The sequence below is a fragment of the Corvus moneduloides genome, chromosome 24 (assembly GCF_009650955.1).
Source record: "Corvus moneduloides isolate bCorMon1 chromosome 24, bCorMon1.pri, whole genome shotgun sequence".
NCBI lineage: Eukaryota > Metazoa > Chordata > Aves > Passeriformes > Corvidae > Corvus > Corvus moneduloides.
The window spans coordinates 1,469,910-1,492,789 of record NC_045499.1 but is presented as its reverse complement, the minus strand read 5'-3'; the positions used below and the strand labels follow the sequence as shown (position 1 = coordinate 1,492,789).

The 22,880-nt window shown below is 50.8% G+C and overlaps 1 protein-coding gene across 9 annotated transcripts in view; it reads right to left on the bottom strand.

Moving 5' to 3' along the window:
- Nucleotides 1-457: 457 nt before the first annotated feature.
- PPP1R12B (protein phosphatase 1 regulatory subunit 12B) overlaps nt 458-22,880 on the bottom strand; it is a 130,365-nt gene continuing 107,942 nt past the window's right edge. For 3 of the 9 annotated variants that reach the window (XM_032132787.1, XM_032132793.1, XM_032132794.1), the window contains 7 exons: nt 16,865-16,881; nt 16,240-16,387; nt 15,084-15,188; nt 14,763-14,816; nt 13,355-13,405; nt 7,439-7,619; nt 3,570-3,651 (listed from right to left, as the gene is read on the bottom strand). In XM_032132787.1, the coding sequence (XP_031988678.1) occupies nt 7,485-7,619; nt 13,355-13,405; nt 14,763-14,816; nt 15,084-15,188; nt 16,240-16,387; nt 16,865-16,881 (510 nt within the window). In that variant the 3' untranslated portion in view covers nt 3,570-3,651; nt 7,439-7,484. Of the gene's footprint in view, nt 3,652-7,438; nt 7,620-12,981; nt 13,056-13,077; nt 13,117-13,354; nt 13,406-14,762; nt 14,817-15,083; nt 15,189-16,239; nt 16,388-16,864; nt 16,882-22,880 lie in introns of those variants that run through there. The other 6 variants (XM_032132788.1, XM_032132795.1, XM_032132789.1 and 3 more) reach the window with 5 other exon arrangements.

Here is a 22,880-nt window from a genome sequence, read left to right as displayed (position 1 = left end):
GGGATGCTGGACACCCCCAACCCTAAGGGAAGAACTCAACCTGCACCAACCACCTCAGAAGACTGGAACATGTGGAGGTTCCAGCAGCCTCACCCAAGACAGAGATTCCCAGATGTGACACCACCTCCTGCCTGTGCCACACTTTGTGCTGACCAAACTGCTGAGCAGACCGAACACAGGGCTTGCCACCACAGCGGGAGATGGGCCTGATCCGCAGTGTGGTGCCCAGGAGGAGATGGGACCCTCTCCTGTTCACCTTCCCACTGCTGGGTGCTTTTCAGGGATGTGCATCCCAGTTCCTTCATTTCAGCTTCCCCTGAAAAAGCACCTGTGTTGTAGCTGCAGAACATTTGGGCTTTTCTGGATGATGGATATTGTTATGCCACAAGAATTTTGGGAGGAACAGGGAATTTTAGCTCAACTTGTAATTCCGGAAAGATGCAAGCAAAGTCAAAGCTTCTATTTTATCAACTCTTATTTTATTCATTTATAAATACTGTTGTGTTTACAAGCATCATAGCTGTGAATATTATTCCCAAACTTTCAAACACATAATACTTATAATACTATGTAACAACAACCAGTAAAACAAATCATTCATCTCAGGGTTTGAAAGGCCACTCAAAAGTTGCATAAAAATACATTCTCTCCCCATCTCATCAGCCAGTCCTGCTTCTCCAAGGAGTTTATTTACAAAGAGCCATCACCAAACTCGCAGCCACAACAGGTGGGTTCACCCCAAGCAATTAAAATTAAGTCACCCCAAGCAATTGCTTAGAAAAAAAACCTCGTGTTCCCCAAGGGAGACCACGCCTGGCAAATGCTCTGGTTCCAAGAGGGATCAATTTTAAAACCTACTTGCTCTGCACCCTGCCCCAAGCACAGGGTTCGAGGTGTCCTGTTCATCACCTCCTCAGTGCACTGGTTATGTCAGGCATGAAGTGAGACAAAAAAAATCCATTCTCAAGAATTTGGTTTGCAGTTGCGCCGTCACCACGAGACGCTCACAGCTTTGGCTGATCAGGGACACTGAGCTGCGGGGACTCAGGGCTCAGGAGAATCTAGTGCTAAGCAGACACTTCAACTGAAGTGGTTTGGCTTTGAAGGTGCCACTCAGAAGAACGAGCCTCCCACAGCCTTCCCACTCTGTTCCCTCGGAAAAAGCGCAGCGAGTGTCCTGGTAGGAAGGGGCAAAACATCAGTGCGGGATGGATTTGTCAGATTGGGTTGAACCCTCTCCCTAAAGCAGACACCAGGCTTCTTCCTGCTGCCAGGAGCCCGCCTGTGAGAAGAACAGGATCTTTATTCTGAACTCTCCTCCTCATCCTGCCGGGATGCGTGGCCTGGGGCGCCGGCCCAGCACCCGCCCAGCTGGGGAGCGTCTCCTCCTCCACGTGGCACGGAAGGGACCGGGCTCCTGATCCCCTGATCTCCTGACCAGAGCCAGAGCCCGAGGCTGAAGCGAGGAGTGGGTCACCAAGAGAGAAAACATCAAGAACGGCAGAAGTACTCACATAAAGAGTGCACCAAGAGGGAACGGCGTGCAGGGGAAGCATTGACCGGATCTCAAGACTTAAAGCCGTTAAATAGAGCAGGGTTAAAATCAAGGAATATAAAAAGGATGCCTGGCTTAGGCAGTGCTCTGCAGAAACCCTGATGCCTTTACTAGCTTTGGTCTCTTCCTCCCAAAGCTCAGCAGCAGAGGAAGGGCCTCAGTGTACCAGGAGAAATGATGCCTCAGCTGCACAAACAGCTCCACCAGCTGAAGAGCAACTTGTGGTCAGAGCTGCCTGGGGAAAACTGGCAGCTCCAAGAAGAGCAAGAGAGGTGGAAACAGGCAGGACAGGGAGGGGAAGGGGGAAAAATGGAGAATAAGGGGAAAAAAAAACCCAACAAAGAGAAAAAACCCCAGGGAGAGGAAAATAAAGATGCCTTCTGAGGCAATAACCAGCAAAAGGTTCGAAAAATCCCAGGAGTACCCAACAGAGATAAGTTTTACCCTGTTGAGCAAGCTCAAGTATTCTGCTCATGTTCAAGTATCTCATTTCTCTGACAGTGGAGAGCCCCCCAGCCAGAGCCAGCAGAGCTGCTTGGGAACGTGGCAGAGCTGCTCCATCGTCACCTCCAGCTTCAGTGACCAAGAACTGCTGCCCTTTGCCAGACAGAGTCTGGGGAGTCCAAGGACAAAGGGGATGAAGGGACAAATATGGAAGGATGTAGATGGGAAAGTGTTTTGGATACAGCAAGACGTCTCTGAGAGGGAAGGCATTGTTTGAAAGAAGTCTGTTAAGGGGAAGCTCAACAGACCTGATGATGTCCCAGAGCACGGAGAGAGGAGCCAATGTCTAAATGCCCATGGAGAGAACAATTCCAAACTGTTCAGAGTGCATGTAACATTAAAGAGGAGTATTTCTGGAGGTTTCCTTCAAGGTCAAGGCTTATCATAAGTTTTTGACAGGTTAGAAGACTTTCATTACGGTGATTCAGTTACCAGCAGCTCCTTGTCCCTCTGACACTGACACACCCTGGCCTTTCCAAGGTGTGTGGGACAGGATGCTGGCATTCTCTCTCTACAAATCCTGCTGCAAATCAAAGCAGGGTACCCAAAATACCAGACCAGACTCTGCTATAGGGCTCTGCCTTCAGGGGGGCAGCAGGAGAATGCCCCAGATGGCTGTTGGGAAGGGGAGGCTGGTTTCTGGCATGGGCACAGCTCCCTGCAGGGTGATTCACACTCACACACAGGTGAGAGCAGCAGAGGGTCTGTAGGGGTTCAAGTTTATCCTTCAGAAAGCTCGGCAAGCGCCTGTGATATATCCTGCCCAGGGAACAGGAGTCCAGGTGGCAACTGGATGCTACCAACCACAGAGACAGGAGCCCTGGAAGGACACAGCATGACACAGGATCACCCAGGCTGTGGGGCAAAGGGAGGGTGAGGGATAAGGGTCTGACACTGAGTGTCAGCACTGATGTCACCGAACAGGTTCAAAATCTTATCTTAAATAAAAGACTCAGTCTACTGGGGCAAGAGGAGGTCTCTGCAAAACAGCTCATCAGCCTGTGACAAACATGAGCTCTGGTGGCTTTCACAGCACCACATTTAACCAGAGTCCCACATCTCAGTGGGCTGATGTGCATCCTCAGAGTCCCAGCCCGTGTTCACATTTCCCACCTGTAATGGGCTTGGATATGCTGGATTAGTTCTTCAGATGTCACTTTTTACAGTGGGAGCTTCCCACTTCAGGTCAGAGTCCAAAACCAAATACTGAGCTTCTGGAAGTTTTGGCAGCTCAAACCCAGTCCTCACATTTCTCCCTTGAATAAAATGTCCGAGATACCACAACATGCATAAATTAAAGAAAATAAAATGGCAGGGGCTGTGCTGGGGGGAAATAGGGGTAGAAAGGGAATGTACAGCAAAGGGCAGGGCAAGGCAGGTGTGACATTGATCCCACGGCTGAAACGCTTGCTGTACGTGACGGGAAGGAAAGGGGGTAGGGCTCGGTGGTGGGGTTGGCAGCTGGTGTAGGACACCCCTCCTTGTCCTGCCTTTGCTCAGGATTCCTATTTGGAGAGTTTGCTGATGACACGAATGAGGGCTCCGTTCTCATCCTTCAGCCTTTGGTTGTCCGACTTCAGCTCTGTCAAAATCTGCAGAGAGACAAAGACAAGGTGGGATCAGAGGGGCTCAGAGGGCCAGAGGGGACATTGCATCCCCTCCACCCAGCGCACTTCCATGGCTCTGCAGCATCTCCAGAGCTTTCACAAGCTGGCTGCCAGGCATGAGGGGTGAGAGGGGCCTCGAGCACAGCACTGAGCCAGGGAGCCCCGAGCCAGGGAGCCCCTGGTGTGAAGCAAGGCCACAGCCCCAGTAGCAGGTCAGGACCAGGCTGGCAGGACAGGAACCATTTCTGAGCTGTTTCACCCCAAACCTGTGCCCAGAGGCTAAATACAACTCAGCAGACAACAATAAAGCTGGTTTTCCTGATAGGCTTTTTCCATTTTGCCAGGACTAGAGGGGAAACCAAAGGTCTGGAATCTTCATTTAGAACTGGACCTTGCCAAATCTCTTCAGAATATCCCCAAATCTCCTCAGGACCCCAGAAATGTGTAATACAGTCACAAATACTGAGGCCAGAGCACTGGTAGAACACACTGACACTGGAGGTACCTCCTGGGTGCTCAACTGAGGTGGCAACACAGACAAAAGCCCAAGCACTTTGGACATAGAGAAGAAATAGCTTCAACAAGACCCTTCCAGCATTTCCCATTGGCATAAACCCTGCTGACTTCCCGTGCTCTCCACGCTGCAGTGAGCGACCTTCAGGACTGTTCCCAGCTCTGGGCACCAGAAGGAGACCCCTTGCTCCTGTCTGGGGTGTGACACACAAGGGGTCACTCCCAGCATCGGTGCCAGCAGATCACAGGGGGACCAGCCCCACGCCTGCAGGAGTGCCCAGGGCCGAGCAGGATCACTCACACAGAACCTGTGTGAGCTCAGCCACTACTTCTCTCTGCCAAGGTGCATCTTGGAGGAATTCCCTCAAATTAAAAATCTGCACTAGATCTTCTCCTTCCTCCTTAACCTGGTGTTTCAGCTTTGACCACAATGTTCTGCCCCCCTCCACCTGCAGTCCCTCCATGATCATCAGCTCTGAGTGTGGGCAGTACCAGCTCCCACCAGAGCAATTCCCTTCTTCCATGGCTGGACCAAGCCATGGTGGCCCCAACACAGCCAACTCCATCCCTGGGGGCACTGGTGGTGGATGCTTCAGGTGGGAGATTTTGCCAGAGAGGGAGGAGGGGTTGGTGCTGCATGGTGGGATACTGTGGTAAGGGTAAATCCATGTGCTGGGCTGGCCAGAGCTCCAGCCACTGATGCTGAATGTGCCTCCCTGGACCCAGTGCTGGTGTGACAGATGCAGCAGCATGGCTGGGCTGTCACCAGAACAGCACTCCTGGCTCCTTGTGCCATTTCTCATGGCCAAAGAAGAGGCATTGCCATCACCAAAGTGATCAGGAGCTCAGAGACAGCAGAGCCCTTGATGTCTCTGCACTCCTCTGTTTCCTCCTGAGCTTCACCTGCCATCCACACTGGTGCCTCTCAGTGCCCTGCAAGAGCCTGACCACCCACTGGGAGCTGCAGATGGACAGCCCCTATCAGGCCCCTGTCACTGCTTGGGGTGGCTCTGCAGTGCCCACTGCTGTGGTAACGGGCGTGTGAAGTCCTGACACTCGCTTTGGTAGAGAGAATCTGTCACAGGTTCCCAGAAACGATGGCAGAGAGAACCACTCCAGTCCAGGGCTCAGCTGGAGCCTCACATGGGGGCTTTGTGACCTGTGTCATTTTTCTGAAAATGCAGGAGTGTAAGTACATGTGAAATCAGTGCCTCTGGACAGGCTTCCTGGTCATAACCCGGCTCCACCAGTGCCCACTGAGGCTTCCTGAAAGCCCCACATCAGCCCTACACAGTATGAGCCCAGGGCATTCCTCCCTTTGACGCAGAGTAGCCTCAAGTCAGGTTGAAATGACCCCCACAGGAACAGGCTGGAAAGGCTGGGAGTTTCCAGCAGCTTTTCAGATGTCTCACAGGAATGAGAGCAGGGATGGGCCCAGCCCCAGGGAATGGTGGGGTTGACCATGATGCAGCATCGGTGTGAAGTGAGTTTGGGCTGGAGGTTGCTCTGAGCAGCAGGGCTGTGGGTTACCTGTGACACTGGAGAGCACGGCTCCTCAGAAATAACGTGGATTTGGGAAAATGCTGCCAGAGCATGGTACACCTGGCAGAGCTTAAACCAGTGACATCACTGTACAGCTGTGATGTCCACAGACACCACTGAGGCAGAGTTTACACACACCAGCAACATCCTGTGTTAGACCTAGTAAAAGAGGTGAAAATAAATCAGCAGAGCTCGCAGACCATGGCTCTCCCCCAGCTCAGGCACTGGCAGGGAACTGTGAACCTGTAAGTGAGGAGGGAAGAATGAGCCTCAGCCAGACAGAGCAGAGGGGGGATGGAAGTGATAACAGGACACGTCCTGGGAGGAGGAGAGAGGTGACCTGCAGGTTGTGAAACATCAGTTCTTTGAGTGGAAATAATTTTGCCCAATTTTCCCTCTCAGATCTCAAAGCATGTAGGGAAGGAGAATGATTTAAACTCATGCTTTATGAGAAGAAATGAGGCAGGGTCAGACTGGAGGATACTTTCACAGATTAAAACCAGAGAGGCTGTGAGATCATTTCACCTGACCATCTGCACAGTCCAGGGCACACAACATGACACCCGACTCTCCCAGCCCTTGTGACACACATGTGGGCTTGAGCTGGGACTCCTGGAAAGGGGAAGCCACAATTCCCCTGATTAGTTTGTTTCTATGGTTAATCAGCCTTGATATAATTTGTGTGCTAAGAATAGATTTTTTTATTCTGTGGTGCCACTTCCAGCCCACAAGAGCAGATGACTTCTGTGTCTGAAGGGATATGAATATCCCTACTAACCTGCAAAGGACAGGTAGGGCCCCAAGAAAGGAGCATTTACAGCTTCATTTTAGCATTGAACCAATGAAGTAGCAGGAAGGGATGTAATTTAACTGTGTGATGTGTGAGGGCAAAGCTTAGGGAAGACTCACGCCTGGGTTTCAAACATTAATTGTCCTGAACTGGATTTAAAACAGAAGATGAAAACACAGAGTGCTCCTGGTCTGGCTCCTGCTGCATCCCCCACCCTGTGCCAGCCCATGGGAGGCGGGGGGGTGCTGAGCCTGCGGACTCAGACTCAAAAATTTCAGTTTAAAATAAGGAAAGAAGCTTGTTCAAGTGACCAAGAAAACCTGCTGAGGACAGCCCAGTTTGTAGTTTTTCTAAAAATACCCTTTCTGTCTAAAATGTTAGTTTTTCACAACATCCCTGAAAATTTCTGACATTGGTCATCCTGACTTTGGATAATCTGATTTGCTGAGTGCCAGATTCTCCCTGAACTAAGTCCAATTAAAAAGAATTCTATTAGAAGCAGACATGTAGCATAAACCACCAATTATCAAGTGTTCAAGGCCAGCTTGGAACAACCTGGGCTAGTGGAAGGTGTCCCTGCCCACGGCAGGGGGTGGAACGAGATGAGCTTTAACACCCCTTCCAACCCAAACCATTCTGTGGGTCTGTTTCAAGGCAAAGTACCAGGCAAGGAGCTGCTGGCACTGCCAAGCCACCCCGAAGCCATTCCCCAATGCTAAGCTGGCAAGGGCAGCAGCATCTGCCAAGCAGAGCGAGAGCCAGCAGGGTGAGCAGAGCTCCAGCAAAGCCCTGCTGTGGCAGCAGCACCACCATGCTCTTGGAATTCAGAGATCCTTTGCCACAAGCTTTTGAGCCACAAGCTTCACCAGACACCCTGGAGAGCAAGGAGGTGAGCGGCAAGAGCCCGGCCAGGGAGCGGAGACCTGCCTGGAAGAGTGGAAGAGGGAGGCAAGATGAGCCGGAGGGAAAGCAGCTACAGCTCCTCTGATTCGGAGGGCTTGGCGGGCAGAGAAAGTCTGGCTACGACCCGGGTCAGAGCCCTGTTCTCAGCCAGCAGTTGCTCATTCATCTGCCTCAGAGTGTGAATCTGTTTGAGCTGGTGGAGATTCTGCAGAGAGCGAGAGGAGCGGACAGAGAAATACAGAGAGAACATCATGGAAATGAATGGGCACAGAAATGGGAGTTTAGTGAAAGAAAAAGAGTAGAAGAAATTAATAGTAGTGAGTGCTGGATAGGGAAAGCCTGACAACACACCACGGATATTTTGGGAATCAGCCCTTTCTCCAGAGGCCCCCAAAGCCTTAAAAAAGGTCAAATACAGGGATTTCCCACCACAAAGCAGGATTATATTCTAGTTTACCCAGACAGCCCTGGGACTCGGGAACTGCTGGGAGACCTATCACAAGTGACTTACCACCTACACAGGCTCTGAAAGCACTGCCGGGAACGGAGAATTTCTTAAAAACTCCTTTTCTTCGTGTATTTCTAAAAGCCAAAGCAGCTGTGTGGAGCAAAGAGCAATCAGAGCTTCCTGGGAAATCCTAAAGGCACAGACTGAAGCACCTGAAGTGTCACTATCCCACAGCAGATCACTGAGACACGTACTGTGTCTGCTTGTGTCCCTCATCCCTGAGTGATGCTCCTGGGTCTGCCCAGGCTCAGTCCTGCCAAAACCTCTGGGGTCTGGGGGGGGTTTCTCATCCCTGCCCAGATTCAACTCTTCTGTGTCACAGGGCTCAATTTATCTCTGACCCTCAGAGGGGACAAGTCTGAACCTTAAACTGCTCATTTTAGGAACAGAAGTCTGAATGAGATCATCTCCCACAGTGGGGATGTGCCAGAAGGAAATTCCTGGACACAAAGGCAATGGGGGGCACAGGACAGGGCAGAGATCGAGCCCCACACTGGGGCTTGCACAGAAACAAAGTGGACATGGGTACAAACTGGGGCTTGCACAAGTACAGACTGGGCACAGGTACAAACTGGGGCTTGCATAGGTACAAACTGGGCACAGGTACAAACTGGGGCTTGCACAGGTACAGCAGCAATGGGAGGCACGGAACAGAAAAGCCATGAGGAAGCAGAACAGGGAGATGATACAAGCCAGGCAGACATCCCAGTGCCACAAGGATGACGCTGCTCCCAGTAATGCCAAAGTGAATTAATGTGCTGGACATTTACACCACTGTGGGTGCCAGGAGATGCCGAGAGCTGCGGAGTTGCTTCCTGAGTGGCATCCCTGCCCCTCCTTCCTCTTGAGAGGTCGGGCAGCTGGGCCACAAGAAGAAGAACCCCTCCTGAGCAAGAACCCATCCTGAGTGATGGAGGGAGCCCCAACACTGGGCAGGGGCAGGCAGGAAACATCCACAAGAAGAGTTGTAAGTTCAAGTGACAAAATCCCAGTCCCAAAGCAAAGCAGTCCCACAAAGCACCACATTCTTCCCCATGTCCTCTTGTGAGCTCGCAGTGGCAGAAGACAGAGGGAAGGGTCTATGGGGAAGGGGGTTCCTTTCTGCCATTTCATTAGCAGAAAGCACTCAAAGGGAGGTGCCGTCTGCCCTGAACAAGGAGCACCATGAATAAATCTACTGTGGCACAAAGACAACGACTGTCCACCCAACCTGCACTATTCAAGTTGCCCAGAGAAGCTGTGGCCGTCCCATCCCTGGAAGTGTCCAAGGCCAGATTGGACGGGGCTTGGAACAACCTGGGACAGTGGAAGGTGTCCCTGCCCATGGCAGGGGGTGGAACAAGAAGGGCATCTTCCAACCCAAACCAGTCTGGGATTCTGTGATCACCCAGAGCTGGCTGCAGCTGGCAAGGAACCTGCTGCACCCCAGGACATTTTGTCCAAGCGCTCATTCCTGTATGAAACTGAAGTACTTTGTAAACCCCCCAACCATCAGCTCCATTCCTAGCTGCCCAAAAGCACCACCTTTACTCTCCACGAAGGAATGAAGACACCTCTTTGAAAAGCTTTGCAAAACCAAGGGAAGCAAGGCAGGAGGGCAGGGAGCCTGCAAAGGATGGGGTTTGAGCTCCTGAGATCATCAAACTGACAGAGCAGCTCCTTGGACACACCAATGCAATTCTGACACTGGAAAAATAACAGATCCCAAGACAGAGCTACAGCCAATAAACCTCAGGAAAGCTGCAGTGGCACCTCAGCAGCGAGATCCCTGCTCACCACACCCTATCCATCCATCCATCCATCCATCCATCCATCCATCCATCCATCCCTTCACCCGACTAAGCTTTGCTGGCTGCCACTGTGCTCAGTGAGGACAGATGGACATGGCATGGCTGTCCTGTGATACATCACACCAGGAGCTGCTGGAAGATGGCTGTACTGGAATAGTCACTTCTTCTGATGGTGCCAAAACCAGTTGAGGACACTTGGTCTGTTCACCCTGGAGAAGAGGAGCCTGAGGTCAGACCTCACTGGGGGCTGCAGCTCCTCCCAAGGGGCAGCTTCAATCTCTGCTCTCTGTGAGCAGAGACAGGACCCCAGGGAAGGGCTGGAGCTGAGCCAGGGGAGGTTTAGGCTGGGTATCAGGGAAAGGTTCTTCCCCAGAGGGTGGCGGGACTCTGAACAGGCTCCCCAGGGAATGGGCATGTGCCCGAGGCTGCCAGAGCTCCAGGAGCGTTTGGCCAAGGCTCTCAGGGATGCCCAGGGTGGGATTGTTGGGGTGTCTGTGTGGGGCCAGGGGTTGGACTGTGCGTCCCTTTCAATTCAGGATATTCCATGATTTTATGATACACAGATAATAAAGATCCTCTGTTTTATCACAGGGCTCACTGTTGGCAGAAAGCATCTAACATATATAGGAGGGGCATCGTGCCACATGAGGTGGAAAGGACTGTGATTATTTCAGAGACCACCTTTGTTTTTCCACACCAGCACAGCATGGAACCTCAGCATGGTCCCACCAGCCATCGCTCAGCCTCCACACGCTGCACAGCCCACAGAAAGGATCATTTATATAAAAACGTGTGTGTGCTGCAGGTAGGCCAGGCTCCTGTTTATGCACCAAATCCAGCAAAGGCTGGGAAGCTGGGACTGAAGCCAAGGGCAAAGAGCAGGATCTGGATGATACCGCTGTGATTGCTTATCACTCTGCTTGATACTTGGCTTAGCAAAAGCAGGTTACTCAGTTCTCTCTACCTGCCTTCAATTAACGGATTTTGTGCCTGCAACACTAAATAAAAATGCCCAGAGCCTGCACGATGGCTGAGGCCAGGAGCTGCAGCACTGCTATGGAATAAAGGAGCTCCTGTGACCTTCAAGAACAGTTGCTGTGTGAAGTTGGGACCTCGGGCACTTGGCATTGAATTCAGCTCAGTGCAAATGCTCATTTTCTTTCTCCCGCCTCAGCCTGGATCTCCAGTCGAATTGTGCAGTCACTCAGGGAAATGCTGCACTTCTCTGTCACCTTTGCAAGAGCAGGTCTGAGGAGCAGCTCTGGGGAGCAGCTCTGCCACCAAAGTTCTTGAGGTTACCAAGCCTGTCTTGCTCCTCTTCACTTCCCTATGGCTTTGGTAGCAGGGGTCACACTCCAGACAGGAGCAAAGCTCATTCCCTCAAACACAGCCTGAAGTACAAAGATTTCTGTCATCTCTGCCTCCTCTTCCTCAGAAGTCAGCTGCAAGGAGAGGACAGCCCTGGCCAGGATCTGATGTACACAGCTGGACACAGACACCCCTGGATCCAACAGCTGGACGTGAGTCTTGCTGGATTCAAAGACCAGTGGGAAGAATTCCCAAAAACTACCTGAGACCTAATCACCTGACAGGTCTGGTTGTTTCTACTTGCCACTCTCCAGATTAAAGGAAATTGGTGTATTTGCATTTTCCTTCACAATTCCTTACTTATTCCTCCTGACTCTGCACAACAGCTACTCATGTAGCGCAAGGAGCAGGACCAGAATTATTAGATTCTTTCCTGGCTCCACTCCCACACTAGGGACTAACAGGGATGCTCTGCAGAGGTTACCTCACTCCAGGCAAACACAGCAGGGCTGATACTCCCACTTCAAGGCATGATGAAAGTGGACACAAGCTTCCTTTTGGAAAGGTCCAATTCAATGCTTCTTTCTTCAGAGATTTTATACTCCTTTTTTTTGAGTGACTGTCAAACAAGACATGTCACAGTGCCCTCAGGTACTCACCACATGCTTGAGGTTTTGCAAAAAACAGTGAAAATGTAGTAGCATCTCGGAAGAGAGATTTTCCAATTTCTTGTCTATTTGTTCTACTAACAAATTTGACCACTTTGGTTGTTCGATGCAGCAAGAACAGGGCAGAGAGCAGAGTCAGCACCACTCTTGAGGACCTGAAGCTCATTTTCAGCTGGACCAGAGGTTCTTTCAGCTCATGTCTCTCGAGGCAGTGTGAGAATGTGTCCAATCTCCAGCAGTGCTTCTCCTTCTGCACCACCTTGGCTTCCATGGCTCTGTAGCTCCAGAATACCTGAACCAGAGGCTGTGTCCAGCAGTCCCTCGGGCACCTTCCCTCTTTAACTGCTTTCCAGAGCAGTATGTTTCCAAACTCAGGCCACTAGAGGCCACCACCTTGTCTTCTTACTCCACGGGCTGAAGTTGCAGGTTTGCAGTGATCTGCAGAGCTGACGGACCAACACAAACTGCTCATGCCTGTATTCCTCTTGAAGACCCCAATTCTGTAATTACAGAAAAGTCTCTGTGCAGTTAAAGGTTCCTACCTGCTCACTGAACAAAGGGTTTGGAATTTAGACATATTCAGTCCTTTCTCCTTCGCCTCTTGGCTCACATATCCACACTTATTTTCTCCTCTCTGAGACAACAAGAGCCTTTACAGCAAGAATCCACCACATCATTGTGCTACTTATTGCAGCAGAAGATGCAGCACAAGCCAATGGTCCTTTCAAAGCTATGTGCTTGGTAGAAACATGGACCTTCAAATAGAAACAGAGTTGGAACCTCCTCCAGGGTGGCAGGAACTCACTTCTGTCAGTGCACGGTGCCAGGAGAGCTCTCAGGTGGGCCCTTCCTCCTGAGAGCAGCTTGAACCTGCTCATGTTCAAAGGGAAGGAAAGCAGGGGCAGAGCCAAGGGGACACTCATTCTGTGACCACGAGCACTGAAATACAGCGTAAGGTGACGCAGTGCTGCCGAACCAGGGTGAGGCTTCAGGGCTGTGTGGGCAGCCCGACGCTGCCTCGGCTCTGCAGGGTTCCCCTCACGCGCAGAACCGTCCTTGAAGCCACGCCATGGGAGTGAGAACGCGCTGGAGCAGCAGTGGCCATGGCTTGTGACAGCAAGCCATGCTGCACATCCCACCAGGAAGCAAATTCCTCTTTGCTGGAATTATCCCAGGCTGCCGTGGCCTCCCAGTGACAGACATGCTTTGGGAAGGGAGTATAGGAACACAACCACTCTGTGTTTTATCTGTGGCCAGTGTGCGTGAGCTCAAAAGCCAGCTTTGTCTTCTTACCCATCCGGAGAGAACCTCAGTGGCTTAACTTGGGCTGCAGACTAGTCAGAGCACAGGGGGTCAGCACACTGGAACTCAGCGATGCCACAAAAGGTTAGTTTGGGAAGGCATTTAAGGAGAACAGTTTTCACCGTTCTCGGATCAAACAGCAGAACAAATCAAACATAGGAGCAATCAGATGAATGAGAACAGGACAGTTTATTAGCATTTCATGTTTGGAGAACAGGGCCATTAAAGCAAGTTCTGACTGCAGAAAGGAAAACGAGATCCTTCCCCTGGACACCTTTAACATCCTCCTCCTGGGTGACAATCCCCAAATATATGAATACAAAGCATAAAAAATGGAATAGACACAGTGAAGATTATTTCTTACCTTCATTTCCTCCTCCATTTCAGAGAGTTTCCGCTCCAGGGCTCGCTTCTCCTGTTTACAAGGATTCATAACAAAGAGGGTCACATGGATTTAGAAGAAAAATTTACAGTGTTTTCTTTTAAAGAAAAACAAGAGTCTTGTATTTCTGTAGCAGCATTCCCTGAAGAGCACCCCAAAGCAAGGCAGAGGTTACAACCAGGAGCTGATCAGATGGGACAGGGCAGCTGGCAAACCAGCAGGGATACGTGCTGGGCCTGTTTGGGCAGATCCCAAGCTCTATTCATACCCCTAATGAAATTCTCCCCCATTTTCAGTGATCCCAGTTCTCAGGAGTTGCTGATGTAATGTGATTTTGAGCTCTGTAGGTGAAGCCATGGATTTATACTCCACTAAAAGGGGCAATGAGAAAAGTCACTGAGCCACTCAAATAGGAAACAGAACAAGGAAATTCCCTGCCTGGAAATCCTGTTTCTCCCAGATAATCCAGGGCTGCAAAGCTGACTGCTTTCGGTGCATTTTGAGAAGGGAGGATTAGACTCTGCCATGTGAGCGGCCTCAGCTAAGCCTGTGCCAAGGAGGGCAGATCTGGACTCCTTCAGTGACTTTCCCAACACGAAGGGGCTCAAACTGCTCCAGGGACATGCCCTGAGAAGCGGGAAGGGGAAAACATGAATCAAGAACAGGATTTACACTCTCTGCCCTGCTCCTTTGCCCTATGCAAGGAGCTATGAGGCCAGGAGAGTGAGGAAAAGGCAGCTTCCGAGTGTGCTGCGGATGATGAGTTCACTTTTTGCCCACAGCACGGTTCATCCAGGGATTCATCAGTGCAAAATGCATGAGCCATCCTGGAAACAGTTAATGCATCTTCACTGAGAACAGCTGGACACATTTTTACTTTCTAATTCTCAGGATCCTGTATTTGTGGCTGTTGTGATCCTAATTCAACAGAAGTTATGCAGGATGTTGCCCTGACTTCAACAAGGCCAAGTTCAAGGTCCTGTCCCTGGGTTGGGGCAGTCCTTGGTATCAACCCAGGCTGGGGGATGAAGGAACTGGGAGCAGCCCTTCCAGGATTTTTCCTTGTTCCTCCACCACCTCAAACCAGTCTTTATTTGTAAGGATCGAGAATGTTTTAAAGCAAAATGGACCAACAATCCCTCAGTGTGATACAATCCATTGGTCTGCAGCTGCTTAAAACGAAAGAGAGGAATCAGAAGGAAGCTGATGTGCAAAGAGAGCAGCAGAGTCTCAGGCCCTGGAAAGGTCAGAACACAATTATCACTGTGCACTGCCCCTCAAGGCAAAAATACAACTTATCTCTTAATTAACGCTTTCCTTCTAGAAATGAGCGCCCTGCACAGCAACACAAGGAACAGGCTGTGACTCAGAAGAAAGCAGAGACACGTACCCTCTTCTCCATCTCCAGCATGCTGGACCGGTCAGAAGTTTTCTCCTGTTTCTGCTATGGAAATTAAAAATAGAAAGTGATTAAACCCGAGAGCACTGACAGAGTGCTGCACAAAGGCCAAGACAGCCCACAGATGTTCTTGCTTGGGATGCCACAAGTTGATTTACAAAATTACTTGCTTATTTCTGTCTCCTCCATGGCACCTTCCCTCCCAAGAACACCCTCCCAGGAGCTCCCCTCCCTTTCCCATCCTGGAACAAGTGTTGGTTTGCCACAGCCAGTGCTCAGTTTTTTCCAGTCAGGACCTGGATTTTCCCTTACCTGGGCTGCTTTTTCCAACTTTGCTTTGATATCAGCCAGCTCAAGCTGGGCTTCTTGCAGCTTTGACTTCAGCTTTTGATTTTCAGACAGGGCGCTCTCGTATAACTGAAACGCAAAACAAGAGCTCAATTAACCAGGCTGCTCCTGGTTAATTAACCCCATTCCCCCTTGCTGCTCTGAGCAGACGTGTGCCCTCAGCACTGAGCTGAGGGGTTCACTTTGCTCCCACACATCAGGAGATGAGAAGGGAAAACAAAACCAACTTGGATGCTTTACTTATGTTTTCATAATTCATGAATAAGAAATAAGAAAACTGCTGTTGAATTTTGTAGGGAGTTTAAAAACAGCCAAGAGGCGAAAAAAGGGATGGTTTTAATTTAGGTAATTCTTTACTCACAGGATGGTGAGGCTCTGGCACAGGGCCAGAGAAGCTGTGGCTGCCCCATCCCTGGCAGTGTCCAAGACCAGGCTGGATGGGGCCTGGAGCAACCTGGGACAGTGGAAGGTGTCCCTGCCATGGCAGGAGGTGGAATGGGATGAGCTTTAAGGTCCCTTCCAATCCAAATCACTGGATTCTTTGAAACAGAGAAAATGAAAATAAACATCTTCTCTTTCTTCCCACTGTTTCTTGGGGCCGGTTTCTGCAGCAACAGGCAGGTTCTGTGGTGTGTGCAGATGATGTGTTTGGATTTTAGCTTTTATACTTTTCATATATTTGTAATCCTGCAATTCTTTAGTGTATAACTCTAAACTCCATATACAGTGCTAGCTGCTGTTCTCCCATTTTGGTCAGACAAAACAACTCCTCTCTAGGCCTGAAACACAAGGACACCTCACTGCCTCAAGCCCTGAGAAATGTAAACAAAAGTGAGTTGGGGGGGAGCAAACTTGGGGTAAGTGGCTTCATTACCTGAGAGGTAATTGGAGGATTAACCCCCGATATGCAAATGGACCAAACTCATAAAAGTATGAAAAACCTGTGACCCCATCGTCCATTTTTGGGTGTAGTCCCTGGGGGCTTTGACTGCCCTAAATGTACCTGAAGGCCCTTCAATAAATACAACTGCTTTTTATACTCCTAATTTTGTCTAGCCTCTGTTTTCAGGTAGTCCCAAAAAGGCATCACAGTGACAATAATACATTTAAAAACCCCTACTTTCTTATAGTCCTTGTTGCTCTCCTCCTCTGCGCGGCTGCTGAGGGCGGCGAGCCGGTTCTCCCTGCGGCTGTAGGCACTGGAGCGGCTGGAGGCACGGTCGCTGTAGGACGAGTCACTCGTGGTGGGGTTCGTAGCTGCTTCCAACCTGAAACAGGAGGAAGACCCAGCACTGTGGAGCTGTGGTAACTTGGAACAGCCAGCACAGGGCCCAGCTGGTTGGGACTGAAGGCTGTGGCAGACCCAGCTGAGCAGGGGCTCTGGGGTGTGTGGGAGTACCCTCCACTCAGCCTTGGGGACTGCTGCCCAAAACCCAGCAGTCACCACCACTACAACAACTGGAAAAAATCCCCAGGGTACCAGCCCAGCCCCCCATGGGCAGTGACTTCCCACGAACCTCTCATCTCCATGGTGGGAACGAGCTCCGTTTCTAAGAGGGCAATGAGGTAAATAATTTGGGGAGTAAAGAACAGAAGCAAACTGGAGCCACAGCTGAGCTCAGGAAAGGACCACACAGCCAGTAGCAGGCTGGATTTGAAGCACAAGGAATCCTCAAAGCCATACAAAAACATGCTGCCAATAAATATTAAACAGAAAAAAAAAACTAAAAAAAGAAAATTCTTACCTGGAAAGTCTTTCATGCTGAAGGGAAAAAAAAAAAAAAAAAAGAAAAAGGTAATTAATAATGGGGAGAATTAAAGGTTCAATTCAAAAACTGCAGAGCTTCCAGGCAGCAGCGATTTCCTGCCTCAGATACCAGCACCCAGCTCATGCCAGGCTACACAGAGATTTCCCAGCCCAAACTGAGAATCGCCAATCTCTGCCTGAATCTTCAACTGCTTCAGCTCCTCCAAAGCATTTATTTTGCCCACCTAAGAAATCCTGAACCTTGCTGTTCAAATCCTCATTTCCAGAATTGAAATTCCTTCCCTGGAATCCAAACTAATCTATTGTTCCCCTTTTCCAGTGAAGTTATTCTTCCTGACTTCGATCACTGTGCTGTGTGTGATGTGGGTGAGGGAGAATAACAGACACAGGGATCTCCCAGTGGTTGTGCTAAACTTGAGAAAATCACACTCTTCTCTCCATGAGCAAGTACCTCCCCAAGGAGAAAAGCTTCACCATGGCACAGAGAGACACAACAGCAGCTGCAGGAGGGAGGGAGAAGACCCTTACACCAGGGTGGATGAAGCCTGTGTTGGGTTCTTCTTTCCCCATCAACATCCAAACCTCTACTGTGCTGTCCTCACGCTGCCTTTGGGCATTGAAAGGCTGGAGCATGTCCAGAGAAGGACAATGAAGCTGGGGAAGAGTCTGGAGCACAAGGAGCAGCTGAGGGAGCTGGGGGGATCCAGCCTGGAGAAAAGGAGGCTCAGGGGGGACCTTGTGGCTCTGCTGCCAGGGAACAGGGACAGGAGGAGAGGGAACGGCCTCAGGCTGGGCCAGGGGAGGCTCAGGTTGGATACTGGGGAAAATTTCTTCTTTAAAGGGTGGTCAGGCCCTGGCAGAGCTGCCCAGAGCAGTGGTGTAGTCACCATCCCAGAAATGTTCGAAAATGTGTAGATGTAATAACCAGGGGACATGGGTTAGTGGTGAACATGGCAATGCTGGGGGAATGTTTGGGCTCAATGATCTTAGAGGGCTTTTCCAACTTAATAATTCCATGATTCTATGAATATTCTACAGAGGCTGGATGTGGTAAACCACCATTTCAATAAAGTTTTCTGGATCGAACAGTTCCTTCCTACAATTGCATAAATCCAGTGGTGACAGCAGCACTGTCCCCCAGGACATGCCACACTGACAGTCACCTCCTCCACAAGGTTTCTGTCTGACAGACATTTACTCAAATTCCAGGTACTTTCCAACTCTTTACGGTCCCTTGAACTGGAAGTTGAGCCCAATATTCCTCTGCTGGTTTATCAATAGCATCATTGTTCTGAGTGAGCACAAACCTCCCACAGGCACTTCCAGCCAATTCCTCATGCTCTTTTTAATAGAGTCAACACAAAGGACATCACAGAGCAGATGAGGGGTCAGGTTTTTAGTGCCCAGACATGATCGAGCTGCTTGTGCTGTCAGCTACACCAGTAAATCCAGTGCTAACGCCTTGCTGGGAGGCAGATCTGCTGCCTGTCTGGCACTTCAGACCTCCTGCTCCAGCCTGGCACCCAGACAATGCCCCTGCTCCTGGGCAGGGATCTGGGGGTACCCCATGGAGAGAGGAGTTATGTCACCCATTACACGGAGGAGGAGGGTGGACAAGTGACCCAGCCACCTCTCCACTCAAAGCCTGAGGAGCACAGGGGCAGGTCCCAGAGCATCCCGCCCTGTGCCCAGCCCTGCCTGCTGCTTGCCAGGACACGGCCACCTATTACCTGCACCTGGCTACTGAGATTTTAATTCATCCTGCCCTAATGTGACCCTCATCTTGCATCCTGATTCAGGATGGGAGGGTCCCCAGGGAGTCTGCAGTGCGTGGGCTCTGCAGCACAGCCTCTGACATGCTGTGCTGTGAGCTGACCAGCACCAGATAAATGAACCGACGGGACCCGGCACGTGGAGCCCCGCGGATGGACCACACGCTCAGACAAAGCTGCTGCGTGCAGGGATCAAAAGGACAAACAAACCCTGCTGTGAATTAGCACATTCTCCCTCCAGCTGTGCCCACAGGGCCACCCTCAGCCAGGCTCTTGGGCAGGTCTAGTGCCAACCAAAGCTCCAGGAGGCCATCCTGGTGCAGGCATGGGCGCCGAGCCATGGCAGTGGGTCCACCCTGGTATTATTTTACTTGCTCTAATAAAATCTCTCTTCTCTTTTCATCTTACAAGAGAGAAACCTCCCAAGGAAGACAGCAGATGCATTTCTACCATGGCTAAGCCCTGCTGCACCTCCACAAGCCATGTTGGACGCTGTCTGGGAAGCATTTCATGCGACTCAATGCCCAGCAACTGCCTGATGTCATGACAGGGACACAGCCCTCTTGTCCAAACAGCTGTGGCTTGGGCCATGCTCTGTATGAAACCTGAAGGCAGCAGGTTGGGACACTTTCTGTACAGCTGGTCTCTGGCACAGGGCTGTTGTTAGAAAGACAGACCACAAATCCAAGCACATCCTGGGCTCATGCAGGGCAGGGCAGATCCTGCCCCTGTGCCCCGCTCAGCTGAGACCCCACCTGCAGAGCTGCCTCCAGCCCTGGGTTCCAGCACAAGAAGGACCTGGAGCTGCTGGAGTGAGTCCAGGGGAGGCCACAGAGCTGCTCCGAGGGCTCTGGAGCCCCTCTGCTCTGGAGCCAGGCTGGGAGAGCTGGGGGTGTTCACCTGGAGAAGAGAAGGTTCTGGAGAAACCTTGGAGCCTTCCAGTGCCTAAAAGGGTTCCAGGAGAGCTGGAGAGGGACTTTAGACAAGGGATGGAGTGACGAGACAAGAGGGAATGGCTTCCCTCTGCCAGAAAGCAGGGATAGATGGGATATTGGGGAGAAATTCTTCCCTGTGAAGGTGGGGAGGCCCTGGCACAGGGTGCCCAGAGAAGCTGTGGCTGCCCCATGCCTGGAAATGTTCAAGGCCAGGTTGGATGAGGCTTGGAGCAACCTGGGCTAGTGGAAGGTGTCCCTGTCCGTGGCAGGGGTGGGATTGGATGAGCTTTGATGGTCCCTTCCCACCCAAACCAGTCTGGGATTCTGGGATACTACAAAGGATTTCCCGTTTTCAGCCACACACACGCTGATCTCTCCACAGTGCTTTGTTAGATGAGCTTTCAACATTTGTTTCTTAAACCTCTCCGCAGCCTGACAGCTCCTTTTGAATCCTGGCCCAATGACCCAAGCTCCCCTGAAGAGCCAGAGAAGGGAATTACAGTGATTAACAAGGCTCTTGTTGAAAGTTATTTGTGCACTTTATGCTAATCCCCTTCAGTGACGATTTTTGCTATGATGACAAACATCTGGGCAAGTAATCCACTCCTTAGCAAGCCTGAATTTACTTCAGCAAATGCACTTGCTAATGGATTTGAACAGTGCTGGGAAACACCACGTGGCTGGGCAAGGTGACATGGGAACCAGGCAATGAACCCAGGCAGGTCCCCGAGCCAGCCTGGGCACTTGCAGCAAGAGGAAAAAGCACTACTGTCCTTGTTTTTCCTTCAAAGAAATGAGAATTTCCACATGAAGAGAGACCAGGGGCATGCTTCCACAAAGGAAGGGTGGAGTAAGAAAGGAATCACTTTAAACATACACAGCAAAAAAGGGGGAAATCCCCCAGGCTTATTATATTTACAACTTTCCAACAGATGGATGCTGAGATGGATTGGTTCAGACGGTGACTGTCTCTGTGTGTCTACAGAGAAGCAAAGTGCCAGATGAGAGGGGAGGATCTCCATCATTCCTGCTGCTGCCAGCATTGAGCAGAGCCACCCTGCAGTAACCTGGAATCACAGAATCACAGCACCATTAAGGTTGGAAAAGCCCTCTAAGAGAAGAACAATGAAGCTGGGGAAGAGTCTGGAGCACAAGGAGCAGCTGAGGGAGCTGGGGGGGGCTCAGCCTGGAGAAAAGGAGCTCAGGGGGGACCTTGTGGCTCTGTACAACTCCCTGACAGGAGGGGGCAGCCAGGGGGTGTTGGGCTCTGCTCTCAGGGAACAGGAACAGGAGGAGAGGAAATGGCCTCAAGTTGTGCCAGGGGAGGTTCAGGTTGGATATTGGGGAAAATTTCTTCCCTGAAGGGGTGGTCAGGCCCTGGCACAGCTGCCCAGGGCAGTGGTGGAGTCACCATCCCTGGAAGTGTTTAAAAAACATGTGGATGTGGCACCAGGGGACATGGGTTAGTGGTGAACATGGCAGTGATGGGGCAGTGGTTGGACTCAATGATCTTAGAGGGCTTTTCCAACCTTAGTGACTCCGTGATTCCACCATTCTATGAAGCACTGGAGTAGGTGCTTAACTGAGACATCCCTGCCATTTGTTCCAAGAGAGACAAACATCTTCAGAGGCCACTGGGACGTCACACTGGAGATGTAGTTTCAGCAGAAAACAGCTTCCTTCCAGCTCAGTTCTGCCCTGTGACCACGGCACATTTGGAACCCTCTCCATGTGCTTCCAGCTGCTCCATCAGCGCAGCCCCCGCTGGCCCTGCCCGCACTGCCCTGTCCTCTCAAACAGCCACGAAACATTCACTGGAATTCCAGCAGCATTGGCTGGCTCCCTGCACTGCCCATGGAAGTGACAAAGGAGGTTGTTTGCTCAGAGATGCCATCCCAGAGCTGGAAATTCCAAGGTCAGAATGAGAAGGTGAAGGACAAAACTCTCCTTCCTTCATTGCCAGGAAGAGAAGTTGGGAATGAACAGAGGGAATGAAGAGCTGAGGCATCACACGTGCACTTGGCTGAGCTGGTGCAAGAAGGGTCTTTTCCTTCCTGACTTTCCTGAAGGAAACTTTTAGGGTTTGAAAGGGGGTGCTGAGAAAACGGCTGTATCCACTCCAGTCATCATCAACAAACGCACTCAAGGCTTTTTTATTTCCGTGGCAAATGTGGAGCAGCACTGCAGTTTTGCCCAGATTCCTTTATTTCCCCTGGGATCAAAATTCAACTAGAAACATCAAGAGCCAGGGAAGCATCAAGTTGTGAAATTATCCTTCCACAATCTAAACAGGGTCAGAGCACTGCAGGGGTTGGGCTGGGGGGAAGATGCGGGGCTGGAGGCGGCTGTCCTGATTCAGAATCTAGCACAGCAGCCAAGCTGAGCCCCAGCACTGCTGCCCAGACACCCAAGGGGGTGACTTCTAAAGGAAAACTAAAAAGTACGGAGCACTTGCAGCCTTAGTCACAAGCTTCTGGTAATTCTCCACTCTTGGAGCTCTCACCAGAGGGATCCCATCACCTTCCCTCCTGTCCATCTCACGGTGGGCAGCACGTCCAGGTAGTGCTGGGGTGGTGGAGGACACTGAAGGGGTTCAGCCCATTTTGCCAGCTCAGAGATGATCCAACTCAGGTGAGCTGGAAAAACATCAGGATCTGAGATGGGACCCAAGAAAAAGGGCAAAGAGCACCACAGAACTGTGGCATCACAGGATGGTTTGGGTTGGAAGGGACTTTAAAAGCTCATCCAGTTCCATTCCCTACCATGGGCAGGGACACCTTCCACTAGCCCAGGTTGCTCCAAGCCCCACCCAACCTGGCCTTGGACACTTCCAGAGATTCTCAGGGTGCTGACATTGGTCAGTCTCAGGGAAAACGCATAGCTGGGTACTGGCTCCACCCACCCAGAGTGCTGGGATGCTGCCTTGTGCCAGGAATACCATCCAGGGCTGATTTTAAAAACATACTCAGACTGTGAAGGGCAGGAGCCTTCCCTTAAAAACTCAGAAAATTTTGCAGCTGTTGGGAGCTCAGTGATGAATAATTAAAACCAAATTCCTCATGGAAGGTTTCAATAAAATGCAGCCCTGAACTGCAGTGCCAAAAGGGGGATTGGCCGCTGCTCGTGCCAAGGCAGAAACTGCCCTAATTGCTTCCACTTGCGTTCTGTGGCTGAGGTTGGAGCCAGTGAAGGCACAATTCCCTACTATTTACATTTTTTTCAAGAAAAAAGAAAAAAAAACAAAGAAAAAAAAAAGATAAAAAATCAGATGCTTTGGGAACATTTT